Source organism: Periplaneta americana, chromosome 5 (assembly GCF_040183065.1).
Source record: "Periplaneta americana isolate PAMFEO1 chromosome 5, P.americana_PAMFEO1_priV1, whole genome shotgun sequence".
Taxonomy (NCBI): Eukaryota; Metazoa; Arthropoda; class Insecta; order Blattodea; family Blattidae; genus Periplaneta; species Periplaneta americana.
Genome location: NC_091121.1, coordinates 63749250 through 63767166, shown reverse-complemented (window position 1 = coordinate 63767166; position 17917 = coordinate 63749250). Strand labels below are relative to the sequence as shown.

At 35.6% G+C, this 17917-nt stretch overlaps 1 protein-coding gene and 1 long non-coding RNA gene across 4 annotated transcripts in view; one reads left to right on the top strand and one right to left on the bottom strand.

The window, feature by feature from the left end:
- LOC138699777 (uncharacterized) overlaps window positions 1-17917 on the bottom strand; it is a 111184-nt gene that overhangs the window by 67006 nt on the left and 26261 nt on the right. The window lies entirely within an intron of this gene.
- Dab (DAB adaptor protein) overlaps window positions 1-17917 on the top strand; it is a 141799-nt gene that overhangs the window by 103634 nt on the left and 20248 nt on the right. For 2 of the 3 annotated variants that reach the window (XM_069825896.1, XM_069825897.1), the window contains exons 2-5: window positions 5479-5693; window positions 10274-10417; window positions 12073-12216; window positions 12301-12957. In XM_069825896.1, the coding sequence (XP_069681997.1) occupies window positions 5479-5693; window positions 10274-10417; window positions 12073-12216; window positions 12301-12957 (1160 nt within the window). The remainder of the gene's footprint in view (window positions 1-5478; window positions 5694-10273; window positions 10418-12072; window positions 12217-12300; window positions 12958-17917) is intronic. The other variant, XM_069825898.1, reaches the window with a different exon arrangement.

Sequence of the window (17917 nt, the reverse complement as noted above, 5' to 3'; positions counted from 1 at the left end):
AGACTCTATAATAATTCAGAGTAAATTTCATAATCTAGCAAAAATGTAACAAAATTAAAAGTTTAGTAGTCTCTAAAAAATAGTTTAAATACATTGCAAAGTGAATTAGCTCAAGTGTGTAATTACGTTAAGGTACGCAGTAACATCAAGTGTCCTGGATTCTTGCTGAGAGAATCTGGCAACCCTGCAAGTTATTAAAGACTATTTTGAACTAGTACCATTATTTTCCATCATTGGAATGATACGAAATACAGCAACTAAAACGGTTGAAAAGGCGGTTTGTGAAGACTTTCATACTCTTTATAACCACTACAAATATTACAATTTTGTCATCTCCTTTGGAACGAGACTGTCATTTACCTAATCGATGGCTATTTATGTCAACAGCTTAACCAACATGAGTTAAAAGAAGAAAAGAAGAGCATTCTTGAATGTTTAAGCATTATGCATAAGTTTGTCTAATAAATCTTTAATATGAACAGTTTGTCAGATGGATTTCGTCTCTCAAAAATAATAGTTTGATAATTGTTATTTATATTTTAAGAATATGTTGTAAGACCTTCACCCTTCTAAACTCTCCGAGTTTCAACTTCCAATATGTCATACAGGGTGTCCCAAGAAGAATGTAAAACAATCCAGGATAATGTAGTTTGGGTTAAACTAAGATCGATTTAACACTATATTATCTATGTCCAAAGTCTAACGATTGGAGAGAAATTGACGAGAGAAATTGGTTCCATGTACTATAATTAATGTTTCAGCAGTATTGCAGCTGAAGGGGAACATTTCGAGCATCTTTTGTAAATTCCAGCTTACTATACCGGTAGCCTACTGTACTGTATTATTGTTACCCAGTTATATCAAAAACCGTGGAAAAATGTAACTGTACTGTAGCAGTGTAACATCTGGTACTCTCATACAGATTGTACTAATGGAATTTGTAATCATTCTGTATGTTTGCTGTATTTTGTTTATGTGCTTATCCAGCTCGTAAAATATAAACTAGGCCTACCCTTATTGCAGAGAAGGACCAAGTTTGTGCTTAATGCGAAATATATTAGAAAAACATAAGATAGAACATTTTCAACCATGTATCACGTTACATTGTTCCAAACGTAGAAATGCGTGTGTATAATGCCTCTCTCTATTTAAAAGTTTGCCCATCAATATCTCCCCAACAGTTTTACTTCGGTATAATATCACTGATGTAGATTGACCGACACTATATATCCCAAAATACTTTATACTCCTTCTGAGATACCCTGTAGGTAGACCTACTTATCTCATGTTGCATGTTTGATACGTCATCTATATCAGTTTCATGAATTTATAATTGCTTCAAGAATAACATTTATAAGTTACAATAAATTTACCTGTGAAATTCTTAAATAACTGATATACTTAAATCAGACCTTGATTTTGTCATGAATTTTATAAAAACAAACTTCGTAAATATGTTTCTTACAAACAAGAAAATAATTTTTTCTAGTTCCTTCCACAACTTAAATGGAATGTATTAGAATATGTTATATACAAAGCAGATTTCCAGAGCTAATAGCTCATGTTATATGTAACAAAAAAACTATAATATCGTATTGATGGAAAGTTCATAGTTTTTTTTTTCAGAAAAAAAATTCCCAAATGTTTAATAATCTCTTATTGGGTAACTATTGCGAGTAGAATCGTGATTTTTGTCCATATCGATAGGAAATCTAATAAAAAATAATTTATCCCTGTAGCATATTTCAATAGCGTGAACGGTTTTCGTGTAAGTTTAATTTTAAAAACCCCAAAATTCAAGTTACTGCCCGAAGCGAGGGAGTGATAACGTCTCGGCAAAATGCAACTTACGTACGGAGACTCACCGAGTTCGTTGACCTCATATTTGTATCGCGAGTAGAGTGTATTAGCGACGACGATACCGGACTGCTCAAATTTCAAACTTAATTTTCTAATTAATCGTGCAAAACGTAATATAGGTTTTCTATTCATTTACGTGTACCCTATCGTCCTTTTCAAGCTGCAAGATTATTTCACTTCCACCCTGTATACTCGTAGAGTTAATTTCGGAGTGTCAAAAAAATCAGAAAACTATTTATAGGCATATCAAGCCTGAAGAGTGAACTGTTACTAGTCAACTATGTACGCAACGGAGGGGGAAAAAGAACTGCCTCCATTACCTTCGTTATCTCTTGACCTCATTGGTGCCTTATTGGTGTCACTCATGAGGTTCCAACCAGTCTTTCGACTGCTGACTAAGCATATTTATAGGCGTCATCATTTGCGTTTAACTTCATGTCTTGAGTGCTTATAAATTTTAATAATTAACACGTATGAGCGAAAAAGTTTTAATTTGCAAGTGATAGCATAGAAACTGTCGACTTTTGAAGTTTCTGAAGTAGCACTGAATAGATAAATCCTGAAGTCCCGCCTGACAACACAGACTTCATATATGATAGGCCTATTTATTCAGTATGGTTCGATTCCCGGCCGGGACAAGTTAACTGGTTGAGGTTTTTTCCGGAGTTTTCCCTCAACTCAGTATGAGCAAATGCTGGGTAACTATCGGTGCTGGACCACGGACTCATTTCACCGGCATTATCACCTTCATCTCATTCAGATGCTAAATAACCTAAGATGTTGATAAAGCGTCGTAAAATAACCTACTAAAATAAAAAACAAATATTCAGTATGAATCTAATACGGGAACTTGCTCGTCCCCTAGTCTTTATGTAACATAATTATATTCTAACATTATTAAATCAGAAAAAAATGAATCTTCAAAATATTTTATATGGGTTCATCAGATTAATTTTCAAATCTGTTGTTATATGATAACATTAAAAGATAAAGGATCAGTGTGATGCTAATGAAAAATCACTTACATCACTGCCTCATTTTTTGCAGGTAAGAGATTATTAAATATACAACAATATGAACTTTATTTACTACTTTCATCGTAATAAATATAGAAATATTCATTTTAAAACGAAGTTTCATCATGAAGATTCATCTTAAAACTATGAAGCTTACCATACTATAAAAAACAGGTCATAATTATTGTATTATCGCAAAAATGTTACAAATCAATACCTGACGTTGAAACTCTTGATCAACTACTTATGAATGTGTTTATTTTGTGTACAATCAGCCAATTATGATGTAGAGTACGTAATTCACTAGTTCTCGACAATTGATTCACTTTTAATATCTTGTATTCTGTCTTGCAATTCAGAAGTCAAAATATGTTATGTTCTATTCAGGTTCGTCAGTAGGCTATTTAGATCGGTCAGGGGTGTACGCAAAGGGGGTTACAGAGTTTGAACCCTCCCCCTTGAACTAAAAAAGTAACATATTAAGATTTGTGTATTTTTTTTATCCATAATCGTTTTCCCTTCTCTAATTTTTTACTGTGAGAGAAACAAAATCTACATCGACATAAGACATAGTTTTTCTACCCTTTCTTCAATATAATCCCTGTGCTTGGAGCTGCGGCACATTAGAATTATAACAATGCTATCTTTATTATAGACTTACAGCCTAGTACCGATCTTGTAATAAAATGAAGCTGGCACAATATGAAATTTAACTTGTGAAACATACTGAAAAGGTTGTTTTAACAGTTCTACAGTGCATATGTTAAATATTGTGCATTGTCGATTTTAAACTCATTTTAAGAGCGGTGTTCGGCCGTTCCTTAGTTTGAGTTCTGATTTTATTGTGAAATGTTCGTTTAACGTTTTGTGCATTTGATAGTTCACATGTTTAATATAAATATGTAATAATATTAATAAATATACCGTAACATAATATTATTTACGAAATTTAAAATAGCGATAATGTACATTGTAAACAGTTTTAATAATGACCCCTCCCCCTTTGATAAAAATTCTGCGTACGCCACTGAAATCGGTTAAGTTGTTCCTTTAAAGAGGTAGTGTCTTAGTGTCATCATGTCGTAACTAAGTTAAAATTATATAACACATTAGCAGTAAGCCTACTTACACTTCTGTATAGATGGGGAATCTGAATATTGAAACGATACAAATCAACTCACAGCAACAGAAGTGAACTATTAAAGAAAAAAAAAACAGACAAATGCGCATAGCAGGATTACAAACGTAATGGATATAATTGAACTTATTTTAACAAAAAAATAAAAATAAAATAATACAAAACTAACTGGATCCAACATATACAGGGAATGAACAGGGGCAGAACACCACAATTAACTGTCAAATACAGCCAGGTAAAAAAATCAAAGGTGTCCACTGAAGAGACTTCTGGATGACAGGCTGGAACAGGTCATATAGCCTAATTCCATGACAGTTTGATGATGATGATGATGATGATGATGATGATGATGATGTAATAATCTACTCTGTACGGAACTTCAAATTGTGTTTTATTTTCCCTTTGGCAAGACATAGTAATAAAACAGACAATATCATTTTTAAAAATAAACTGTTACGAAATTTCAATACTGGTACCTTTTACATTAATGTGATAAATGAACTACTACAAGCGATGTACTGTACTATGACGGACAAAAAGATTGCCCGTGTTGAAACCGTTAAGTCCTAACGTGTGGTTCACATGAGCTACGGAAAATTGCACGTCATATGACGATAATTCAACCTTTGCTTGCACAATCCTGAAAACGTGTGTTGCGAACAGGAGTTTTTGATGCTGGGTATGCACGATGTTTAATTCTTTGACTTAGAAATATTTTAACAGGGCAATATTTTTGTTTACCACAGCAGCCGAAGTGAAAAATGTAAGGAAAACAAAAGAAATGGGCCGTCTAACTTTACGAAGTTCCAGATACAACACATTGCACATGCGCAGTAAACAAGAATATATATATATATATATATATATATATATATATATATGCGTGTCCCGCGCCATGGCGTCGTGGGCTAAGGCATCCTGCCTAAGATTTGCGTTAAGGAATGCGCGCTGGTTCGAGTCCTCATGGGGGAAGAAATTTTCTCATGAAATTTCGGCCAGTGTATGGACCGGTGCCCACCCAGCATCGTGATGCACTTGGCAAGCTACGATAGGTAGCGAAATCCGGTTGCGAAGGCCAGCTATAACGGCTGGGGGGATCATCGTGCTAACCACATGATACCGCCAGTCTGGTTGGATGATCGTCCACCTCTTCTTCGGCATGTGGACGTAAGGCCAGCAGCCGGCTGGTCGGTCTGGGCCCTTTATGGGCTGTAGCGCCAAGGATTATTATTATTATTATTATTATTATTATTATTATTATTATTATTATTATTATTATTATTATATGCTATTTGTGGACAGTCTTGCGAAATTTGTTGTTTATATACAGGGGGATTGCCATCAAGATTCGGCCCATTACTTTTTTCTGATACTGTACATATTGTGTTTATTTTTCCTAAACGATGTATAAACTATATTTTTAAAGTCGATTTCTGATGCTGACAATTCCCTTTTTTCACACAGACAAGAATGAGCCCTCACGCTTCTTGGGAGAAGGGGTGAGTTTCAAGGCGAAGCTGATTGGAATTCTAGAAGTAAGCGAAGCTCGAGGAGACAGAATGTGTCAGGAAGCACTTGCAGATCTAAAGATGGCAATTCGAGCAGCTGGTGAACACAAGCAGAGAATAACTATCAACATTGCTATCGATGGTCTTCGCCTCAGGGATGAGAAAACAGGGGTAAGTGAACAAATACTGATCATTAAGACCGTTCTAAATCGGGAGATGAGCAATGATGAGCATTTTATTTAGTAATGGTTTGAACTGGAGTCTTTCCTTTGCCAGTAAACAAAATACGAGGTGGCTGTGATTGAACTGCGCCTACTTAACCAGATCTTGACGGGAAACTGTTGATCGTGGGAACGTGAACATTTTGGAAGCATAAGGAAGAAAAATGACAGGCAACACCATTATAGAACGTTTAAAACAGTTGTTTTATTTCCTGTGAACCGGGATCGCACGTTGGCGTAACAGTTTGCATGTCACTGTTACACGTCCTTGACACTTAAGCTCCCATCTCTTCAAAGAAAAACGGGCTAATAATGGAACTACCCGTGAAGCCCCACTTGTACACTATGCAGGGGAATTTCATAAATCTCGTTTGGAGGCCAAATCCTCAAATTCGGCAATTTTGAGTGTTTAACCCACTAGTTACCTCTGATTGAGGTTCTGGCTGATATGTACATCTGTCATCAGGCAACACATCCCATTTGACGATATGTGTCAGAGGAAAAACAATTGTTTGTATACATCTGAAGTCTGATTAGTGTAATATGTAGCTAATCGGCGATGTATGCAATGGAGGGGGAAAGGAACTGGCCGCCCTACCCCATTTATCTCTTGGCCTAGTTGCCTCATAAGTGGTGCCATGTTGGTATCACTTGTGAGGTTCAGACCTGTCTTCGGACAGTTGACTAAACAACAACAACCTACCAATAAGAGAAAGGCAAGGAATCGAAGGGCGAAGTCAACATGCTGCTGTGCAAACGTAGTGTTAACTGCTACGCACTATGCACCACAAGAATTATGAAGCTCATAGTCTGGACCTTCCTTATACCGAATTTGGCACTCTTAAGGTCAATAATTCTCCGTTTAGAGCTGGTTAAGTAGGCACAGTTTAATTCATAACGTCCTCGTGTGTACGTACATACATACCTAATGCGCACGCACGCACGCACGCACGCACGCACGCACACACACACACACACACACACACACACATACACACACAGACATAATATATTATACCTATAGAAAGTTCTTCACAACGTTTCGAAGATAGAATCTAATTTTACCTTCAGATGAAAAATGCAGGATAAGACAAAGGTTGCAGTTCTTATAAATGGCAAAATTTACGACTGAGGGAAGGAGATGAGGTGTTATCAATGAAGGAACAAGAAGATAGGAGTTTCAAGACAACAGTTATATGAAGTAGGAATAATTAAAAAGTAAAATAAAGCTGAAAACATACATGGACCCCTTGTAACTGACCAATTAGTTTCCACAACTTCTGAGACGCAAGCTATCTTTTCATTCGTTTCTTCATTACGTCTTTAAACAGTATGTTTGTTGTTCATGTGAAATTTGTGACAGATCGGTCATAATGCACAAAGCTATTCCAAAATAAATTTCGAAGAAAAGTTTTCAGAACCAATAGGATACAAAAATAAGCAAATAAATACGACTTATTAAGCTAATAATAAATATGCGAATAATTAAATTCACAACTTTAATTTTGTACTGCAATTAATATACTAATATTGATGGTGATGATGATGATACTTATTGTAATATATGATTACCTGTTATCATATAGTGTAATCTCATTTTAAAACATACAAGGGCCATTTCATAAATAATGCACAGGTTGGCAGTACTCCAGATTGAGTGACGCAACAGTGAAAATTACGTCAGTTGCAGTTGAAAACTTGATGAAACAGCACGTGTTTTGTTTCATCCATAGCATACTCTGTGTTTAAATAACGAGAGCTAGAAATGGAGCCTGCATGTGTCTCAGGTACTGTTACTGTTGAAGATCAAAGGTCGTACAATAAGATCAAAACTTTACGTGGCAAAAAACCCCATAGAAATCCACACGCTTTAAGCGAAGTTTGTGGTGAGTTCACAGTGGACTGTAGCACAGTTTCCCGTCAAGCTCATCATTTTCGTGGTGGTCATATGAGCATAGACGATGATCCAAGACCAGGGAGGCCGAAAACATTAACAGATGAACGAAGTGTGAAACTTGTGGCAGATGCTCTTGAAGAAAATCATCGTGCGATGTGTGGGGGACTTTCTGAAGCCATGGGAATTCCACCATCGTCAGTATTCCGTATTCTGAACTATTAAAATAAGAGAAAAATTTCTGAGTGATGGATCACTCACTGCTTGACAGAAATGCCTGGACATTGCAACCTTGCTGAAAAAGATTCGACGTTGAAAGTCAAGCATTCTTGCATCGAATTGTTGCTATTGATGAAATTTGGGTTAGAGACTTTGAGCCAGAGTTGAAATGACAGTCCAACAAGTGGAGAGGTTCAGCTTCCTCACAACTAAAAATTCGATGACCTCAATCAAAGGTGAAGCAAATGATGATCTTTGCTTATGATCACCAAGGAATCATTATGACAGATAAGAGTCCCATATGGAAAAAGTGTCCCAACAGTGTATTATCGTAACTTCATGCAAAATCTGCGCAGAAAAATGCACAAAAACCGACCTCACTTGCTCGAGACTGGGCCACTGATTCTTCATGACAATGCTTGCCTGCACACCGGGAATGTTTTAACTCAAAAGCTGCGCAAATACAGATGAGAAGTGTTACCTCATGCTCCCTACAGTCCGGACATGAGTTCACCATAGTTCAACTTGTTCCCAAAGTGAAAGAAACTATATCTGGTCATCGTTTTGCTTCTCTGGGAGAGTTTTCTGCCACTGTTACCCGAACTATTTGACAGATGAACAGAAATGGTGGATGGAATATTAAAGCTTCCCAGAAGTTGGAATGCAGTCATTGAGGTGAAAGGAGACTATATTGAAGGGCTGTAAAGAGATACTGTAAAAAAATAAACGTGTAAGTAAAAAAAAAAAAAAAAAAAAGTTGTGTATTATTTATGAAATGACCCTCGTAAGTAAATTTAGTCTGCAATATGATGATGATGATGATGTCAATAGACTAGAATTTTTCATTGTTTATTTTGAAAATACATTAAATGCTACTAATGCTAAAAGTGAAATTTTAATTTTCAGTTGAAAAAACGTTTAGGCCTATAATAAATTCACACAGGCTTTTATCCCTATTGACAAGAAAAACTAAACAAAGTGCACTTCAATTGTATTAACTTCAAAATGTATTGCCATGTAAATGTAAAAAATAATCTCACAATATATGCATTGAGCATAGGCTTATCAGCTGTGGTGTATAGTTACATGTTAAGTGACATGAAGGACAAAATAAGGAATTGAGTTCCTTGACATTGCATTATTTTATGAGGAACACTGCAACAGAGCTAACATAGGGAAATAAAAATTACTGGTATTTAATTTCTTAACTTAAATCTTTCCTGTGATTAATTTTTCTTGTTTTGTTCAAAAGGTCTAATCAATTTGCATTTCTTGCACTTTCTTCAATCATGCATAGTCTTGACATAAGTTACATAATTGTGAATTTATATACAATAATTTATTTAGTTTGGAAATTACTGGGTTCAAGTTCAATATTAATGTTATGATTCCGTTGTATGTGACCCTGAACCTCAGCAATCTCCAGTATGGTATGTCACAGTACTGTAACTGTATCAGGAAATGTGTGTTATCCTGCAATGAAAACAGCGAGGAAAATATATGCAATTTAATCTCATGCAAACATACCTGGTGACAGAAAATTATAACATGATTATGACATTGGAGGTCGCTCCATCATTAAACTTCAGCACTGGTAGAGGTGAGGATTTATAATCGAGAAGTTTCTTATATTTTCGCTATAAATCTACCCTTGGTTAAAAGTTCGTAAACAGCTGTATGTAAAAAATTTGTAAACGAAATAAATATGTTCCGGTTGTTAATCATTCTTAGCAAGTAAGTGAGTAAGCAAGGAAATGACCTAATCTCATATAACTACATATTGGGTAGATTTTTATGAAGTTTGATGTTTAATAATAATAATAATAATAATAATAATAATAATAATAATAAGTTTATTTATTTATTTATTCATTCATTCATTCATTCATTCATTCATTCATTCATTCATTTATTTATTTATTTATTTATTTATTTATTTATTTATTTTTTATTTATTTATTTATTTATACTACCAGAGCTAAGGCCATAGAGCCTTCTCTCACACTCTACCAGGTCTCAAAATATACAAGCAGTGAAATTAAAAAAAAAAAAAAGTTGAAGAACAGAATACTAACATATTACAAAAAATAATAGCATAACAATATCGACATTAAACAATACGAAAATAATACCATAATAGAAAAAAGAAAGTAAAATACAGACCTTAAGATGGAATATAATAAAAGCAACTCAGTACAAATAGTTAACAGAGAAAACGTAAGGAAGAATACAATAAATGGAATGTAATAAAATGTTTAGTCTTTGATATAAAATTATGAAGTAGTAAATGGAGTCTTAGCAATTTTAAAAGAAGCACATGTCATTATTGAACTTACAAAATAGGAAGTGAATACAAAAAATATTTAATAGACATATAACATTAGTAATAGTTTTCTCTACTTTTATTTGTTTTATAGGACTGTTTGTATCATCATCCAGTCCACAAGATATCCTTTATTGCACAAGATATGTCGGATTCCAGAGCTTTCGGTTACATCTTTGGGTCACCAGACACAGGACATAGATTTTTTGGAATTAAAACAGATAAGGCTGCAAGTCAAGTGAGTAACGTAATATTGTAAATATATTCTATTGCTTTTTAATATAATTTATATACTAAATCCTACATCTAAGTAAGGTTATAATGATCTTTCTTTCGGTTTCCGTAAAAACTTAGATTTCTAAAGGTGTAATGAATCCCATTTCTCATTTTAAATATAAAGAGGAAGCATTTTAATGCTAAAATATTTACATTTCCAAGGAAATACGTTTCCAGCTTCCTGATACTGAAGAAGTTATGTTTGGCACATTGTTTGTTTGGCTGACTGACAGAGATTTCTTCTAAACTTATATATTGAATGGATTCAAAATCTATATCTGAATTTATACGAGAATGATGCACGTGAAATGTAATCAATTGTGCATCTTGATTACACACTTTAAACACTTTTATCACTAAAGATTTGGTAAATTTATCATATAAACAACTTTCCTCTATTAATTGAACCTATGTAATGGACCCAATTCAACAAATAGGTCATCTCCCTGATGACTGGGCCAATATATAGGTCTAAAATGTTGGATGTTTCTGCATCCTAGACATAGTACAAAGATTTAGCAAATAAAATAAGAACATGTTAATTTAACTTACGCACAACAATAAGAGAAAGCTGTGGGGTGATTACCAAGAAAAAGTTAAGGACTACTGTAAACAATAATGATTGTAGCATTGCATTTTCAATTACTCTCAGCAACAATCCATTCCGTTGGCAATAAATACATTCTAAGTACCTTCTCAGTAAAGATTAGAAATATTATCAGTAGTATATATGTACTGTCGAGTGCTAGCTCTGAAACCATGTAGTATGAGAAAGTGGGAAGCAGGGGGATGTGACTCAGCACGGCCAGCTAGAGAGTGTTCCCTCCTTAGTACAGATATGGAATTAAAAAATGGGCTGAGTCTTGGTAACAGTCCTCCTCTATGTAGGCAACAAGCTTCGCAAGACTGTCCATAAGTAGCATAGATTTAGGCGCTCTTGTTTACTGCACATGCACAATACATTAGTAAAATTAGATGGCCCAAATTTTGTTTCTGGGTCTGTACAAACATTAGCTCTTGAGTCTTACGCCATTACCAGCTTATCGCTTCCACACCGCATTCCTGCAGTGGTGTATATTTTTAGCCTAGTAGAGTACAGTCTTACATCATCATCCCCTTATCAGTTCCATGTCGCATTTCTTTCGTGGTTTCAGAGCTGGCACTCAGACAGTAGCCATGCAATTTAAAACAGGGATCTACAGGGTGGAAGTGAAATAACTTTGCAGATTCAAATGTGTATGTGAAGTGAGGGAAAGAGCAGAATGATGTATACGAGTTTAATGTAAGTAGGCACTAGCCCATCAAAGGATGGTTTCAGTGGGCTACTGGCGCCAACCCTAGTTTCCAGTGCTCAACCATTTGCCTATGACATTCCAGTGTGTCATCTTTGAACCCAGTAGCACACAATTATGTTGATATTGTTAGGAAAAGCGTCACTTCATAGTTTTGTTTAGTTAATAACACCTAGGTGCATGTATCAATCAAAGAATTCCATAGACTTAAATATACTGTAATTTGAGAATGTAAAAAGTGTGAAAATGAAAAATGTTTTTAATATTTTCAGCATTATATAGTAAGATTTAAAAATTGTTTCCGATAACAATTTTTTATTGGCAGGTTGTGATAGCAATGCGTGATCTATTTCAAGTGGTCTTTGAACTGAAAAAGAAAGAAATAGAAATGGCAAAGCAACATATAGAGCAACATCAGATAAAGCTGGGGGGAAGTCTCTTCATGGATTCGTCAGGGTCAAACTCCAAGGTAAGGCCTCAGCTGAGTGGCTCGGATGCTCGTCTGTTAAGAGACAAGGCAGTGTGACTTGTGCTGCTGCTGTATGTGTTGTAGAATGGAGCAAGCAGCTCTGACCAGACTGCAGCCAAGATGAGGACCATTCAGGAAGACTCTGTCAAGGAGAACGGAACTCTGGCATCGTCTGGAAAGTCAGCTCAACAAACATCTGAGGTAATAGCAGATCTGCTGGACCTAGAGTTCGAACTTAACAGCATCCAGCAAGGTATTCATCAAATGGAAAGAATAACACCGTCAGATCCATTCGGACCATCGACTGCTAAAGAGGATCCATTTGGAAATGATCCATTTGGTGATTCTTTCACTCCAGACAACATTTTTCCACTTCCTAAAACAACCAAAGCAACGACTGTAACCATTTTACCCCCTCCCCCATCTGCCAAAGACTCTACCCGTTCCTCAGATCCATTTAACGTTCCTCCTCCAGCAAGGCATCCACAAAGGCGTCACGGAACTCGAGGGACAGCTTCAGAACCCACGAAACCCCCAGCTGCGTCAGCTCCTGTTCAACAAGCAACAGCTCCAGTAGTTCAACAGGAGAAGCACTGGTTCGATCAGGAGACAGAGTCCCTGTTTGATGAAGGGGAACTGATCACACCTCCGATGCCAGCAGCTACAACAACAGCAACTACTACTACCAGTACAACAAGTACCACTAGTGCTGTGCCAGTTATAACTCCAAAATCAGAGCAGGTACAACATGCTACGTGTTCATTTATTGAAACTTTATTTACGTATTTTACGTACTTTTTTTTTGTATGGTTGCCTGTCTCCAATAGAGTCGTCATTTGTCTTCTTGTTTCACAGTGCAAAGTTTCGTTTCATGTTTGTTTTTTTCCCCCTTTGTTTTATCTAGTATGTTTCAATAAGATGTCAGCATTTATAACATTTTTATATACTCCGCAATTAATAGAATGTTGCATTTTGATACAATGTACATGTGCTAGGTAACAATATCCTGTATATCTTTTTTTAATAATTTTGTTTCTTCTTCCCTCATAACAGAGTTAGGATCTTTACGTATTCCACAGATAATAGAGTTTGGTATTTTAATACGATGTAAATTATATGCAAAATAATCGTTTCCTGTTAATCCTGAATTTTACTTTGATTTTCTCTAACAATGTGAAGTACGTATAAAAAAACTCTACCACGAATATCTATATTAAATCAGTGTTTATTGCTATGTAGGCCTATCTTTTTAGTTCTTCTATGCATTCTTACCATGGCGTAATTTCCTGTTTATACTAAATGTCGATGCTGTTTTCCGTTATTTTCTTTGTGTGTGTGTGTATATGAAATACATACAAAGTTATTACTTCATGCAATGGTAGAACTAGTACATTAGTATAAATAAATAAATTCTTTTTTCATATTCTTTTCCGATTTTAAAGTAAAGACGGGCATAAGGGTCTGTAATTCGTATGTATACTTCAGATTTCTAGTACTACATTTTATTACTTTTCATTGAAGTTAGTTGGCATATCGCATAACTGGAGGTCATCTAACAACGCAATAAAGGATTGTTATTGTCTGTGAAGTGCAAAGTGTCAGTTCTAATGTCAGAGGTTACTATGATTTTAACACTAATGAATACATAATTTCAGTAAATCCATTCGAAGAAAATAAATTTTAAGGCTTGCAATTTTTTAACAATTCTTAATAAAATTATACAAATGCACATCATATTTAGTAGAAGAAATAACACTGAAAATCGATCATGATGGAATTCAGTATGAAATGAAAGTTTACTGAAAACTATGAGTTTAGAAAAAATACGTCTTAAATTTTACAGGTTAAATCTCACTTTCTATATTTTAATTACCTATACTTGTCCACCGCTGTGGAGTAATGGTCAGCACGTCTGGCTATGAAACGAGCGGGCCCAGGTTCAAATCCTGGTTGGGATTTTTTTCCGGGGTTTTCCCTCAATAAATTGAAACAGAATTGCTGGGCAATTTTCAGCGTTGTACCTCGGACTCATTTCGCCATCATTAATTCACATATTATCATCATCCATACAACAGCTCAGGTTAAGTTCACTGTGCGGCGTACTGTACTTGTACAAGAGTGCAGCCGTTCGGCTACACAATCATTCACAAGAATAGGAGTGGTAAGCATAATAAGCCTCAGGCTGCAATGTAAGCCTTCAGGTCCCTCTTCCGTACAAAAAGAAAATTACCTATACTTACATTTATGCAAATTCACTAACTAATAAGTACGAGTAGGCCTACATATTGAACCGAATTTCGGAAGAGGACAATACAACCCAGCACTGCGACCTAGAAGATCTACTATGCTTATCTTCGAACTAGGAGCATTCCAAATCCACACCAGCTGACTAACTAAAGTTCGCTGCATACCCAGGTTTTGAGCAGGCACTAGTTCCTAGACCAGCCTTCTATAACGGAATGGAGATCGAATTGAATGATGTTGATGCCTAATACGGGAAAACGGGAGAACCCCGAGAAAAAGCCCAACTGCAACCTTGTTCGCCACAAGTGTCACTATGAATTATTCCAATGAAAAATTCCAAGCCAGACTGGGACTCGAACCTGCATCGTCTGTGAAAAAATATGTTTATTTTCGTTAAATATTTTAAGAAAAACATAAGTATTATTAGTGATTTTACTGCACGGTAAAACTGAAATTTAACAATAACCATCAAATTTGATGCATGTATAGACTAAGTTGAGAATTTATTCTTTCTCTGTTTGTGATTATCCAGCAGCCCAGCCACCGGCGTGGCTCAGTCGGTTAAAACGCTTGCCTGCTGGTCTTTGGCGCAGGTTCGATTCCCACTTGGGTTGTTTACCTGGTTGGGTTTTCCCCAATCGTAAGGTGAATGCCAGGTAATCTATGGCGAATCCTCGGCTTCATCTCGCCAAATACCCTTCGCTATCACCAATCTCATTGACGCTAAATAACCTAGTAGTTGATACAGCGTCGTTAAATAACCAACTAAAAAAATCCAGCAGCCATCCATAGCAGTATAGCCTTTGTGGTCGAATTTAGCAGTTTTATCTGATATTTTTTATACTGAAAACATCAATTAGATACTTAATATTTATATATTATCTATGTATAAAAGATATTCTTACCCTTAACAGGATTTATACTAGGGCCATATTTGTACTTTTTAAGCATAATAGATGGATGCACGGTGAGACTCCCATGAGGTGAAGTCAGCACGACACTAGGCCTCCGTCTACGACAACATGAGATATCAAATTGACAACAGACGAACATCCACGCCTTAAGTGAGATTATAAGCACCTATCAAAGTAAATTCATTTCCATATAGTAACGTAATAATGTATTTATTGTAACCGCAATTTTAGAAAGAAACCACTACACAATATAAATACAAGCAGGCCACATGAGTCCGGGCCCAGATGGAACAATTTTGAGAAAAGAACAAAATGAGCTGAAAATAAATTTTCACATGCGCAAAAAGAAAAAAAAAAAAGAGTAAGAGATTGTGACAGTCATCCTTACTTCAGTATGTTTTTGCTTGCCATATTTTTCTACTTCACAGACGCCTCCTTTAGATAGCTTCCCTCATATTGGAATAAAGTCATCCGACCATTTTCTACTTAGGATCCTATGTCTTGGTGTCCAGAAGGTCTATAGTATGTAATTTGTTGTGTTATTCTATTTGGATTCATTCTTTGTATATGTGCATACCAGTTTTGTTTCCTTTCTATTATTTCTTCTTCTATGTTAAATATTTCAAGTTCTTCTTTAATTGCTTCATTACGTTTTTCATATCTTAGTATATATTCGGCTATTCTTCTTAAAAATTTTTCGCCTGTTTCTATTTTTCATTTTCCATTTCTATTTAAGGCCCAAATCTCACACCCATACATCAACACCAGAACACCCATCATTTTATAGAACTTCAATTTGGTATCTTTCCTAATTTTGTTTTTTAATCTTCGTTGGTTTCATATATTTGTTGAAATTTACATAGTTTGTTTTGCAGATCTTCATCATATGCATAAGAAACGTCAAATCTCGCGTATTTAAAGTTCTTAACTTGTTCAATTATTTGGTTGTTCACTATGATTTTAGGCCTTACCGGTTGTTTTCCTCGGAATGCCTTTACCTTCTTCTTGCTCACTGAAATTTTGAGATTATAGTCTTTGGATAAATTGTGTAATTGATGTGTGGTTAATTGTAACTCATTTTCTGTTTCTACTGTAATGCACTGGTGATCTGCAAATAAAATCGTGTTTAATGTCCATGTCCCTATTTTAAAATTTGAACACATCTGTTGTTGCCATTCCTTAACAACGTTGTCTATATAAATGTTAAAAAGGGTAGGGGACAATGGACATCCTTGCCTGACTCCCTGATTTATAATTTCATATCTGAAGCTTAAAATTCCATCATCTGTATAAACTGATGTTTCTTCATACAAATGTTTTATTATCTTTGTAAAATTAAAAACAGAAAAGCTACAAGCAATGTTCCATATATCTTTTTACTCACCTTGTATATGACAGTGGGGAAGGTCAACAAAATAATTCTGCAAAGAGGTTACAAATTTGTAGCAAGCCTACTTAGATAGCCATTTCCGAAAATCAGTGTCATGTTGCATAATGCTTATGAATATTTTTAGCACTAGTAACAGCACCAGCAATAAATTTTGGAATTAAATGTGCTGGTACTACTGAGAATATGACGATATTTCTTGCACATGAACAAATAAGGTATATTATGTGATAATAATATCGCAATCGTTATCTCTAAATCTGTGTAATACAGTTTGTTGTACTGTGGAAATATAATAGGAAGACACCAAGACAATAACAGCGCCTACTATAAAAGGGAATGCAATGAGACTTGAGAAAATATCGCATTATTTTATATATGCAAGAAAGAGAAGTAAAACCAAATAACTGAAACAAAAGTATTCTATAAATCAGTGAAATGTATTACAAACTTAAAATAAAAAAACTGCTTTTACCATACTACAGTACTGCCACGTCTGTAGCTCAAGTGCTAGTGTGCTAGTCTTTCATACAGGCAGCATGGGTTCGATCCCCATCCACGTCGTGATGGAATTTGTGGTGGACAAAGCTGACGTTGCTGAGGGATTTTCTCAGGGTACTCCCGTTTCCCTCTTTCATTCCACCAACACTCTACCTTGTCCTCATTTCACCTATCATCTGCAATAGTTAAAAATTCCTGGTGAAGTGTTGGGAGTAGTACGGGATTATGATGCTCACATAGAAAGGGATTGGATCTTCAGGCCCTGGGCTTTACCAGGCACTCGTCTGAGGATGGGACCTTCATCTGTCTGCATCGGATTCACGAATGACACCCAGGCCAGCTGTCGGACTTGGACAATTTGGCATATATAGAGTGCACAATGTGCCAAAGCAAGCGTAAGTGCAAGAATCCATCCTGAGTCCAGCCTTAAAAAAGTCAAGCTAAGCCATACCACAATACAAACTGCTCCAAATTTAGACTTCTTCTTAAATATGGCTGGCTTGCAAAACATTTCATCGCATTGGAAATTTTAAAGTTTCCAACTCATATGTTGTGTAACAGATCAGAAGAAATTGATGCATAACCTAATAGCTCTTGTGATGCTCCTCAAGCGGGTGAGAACACTTAAAGAAATAGTGAGATGCAAGAGGCAAAC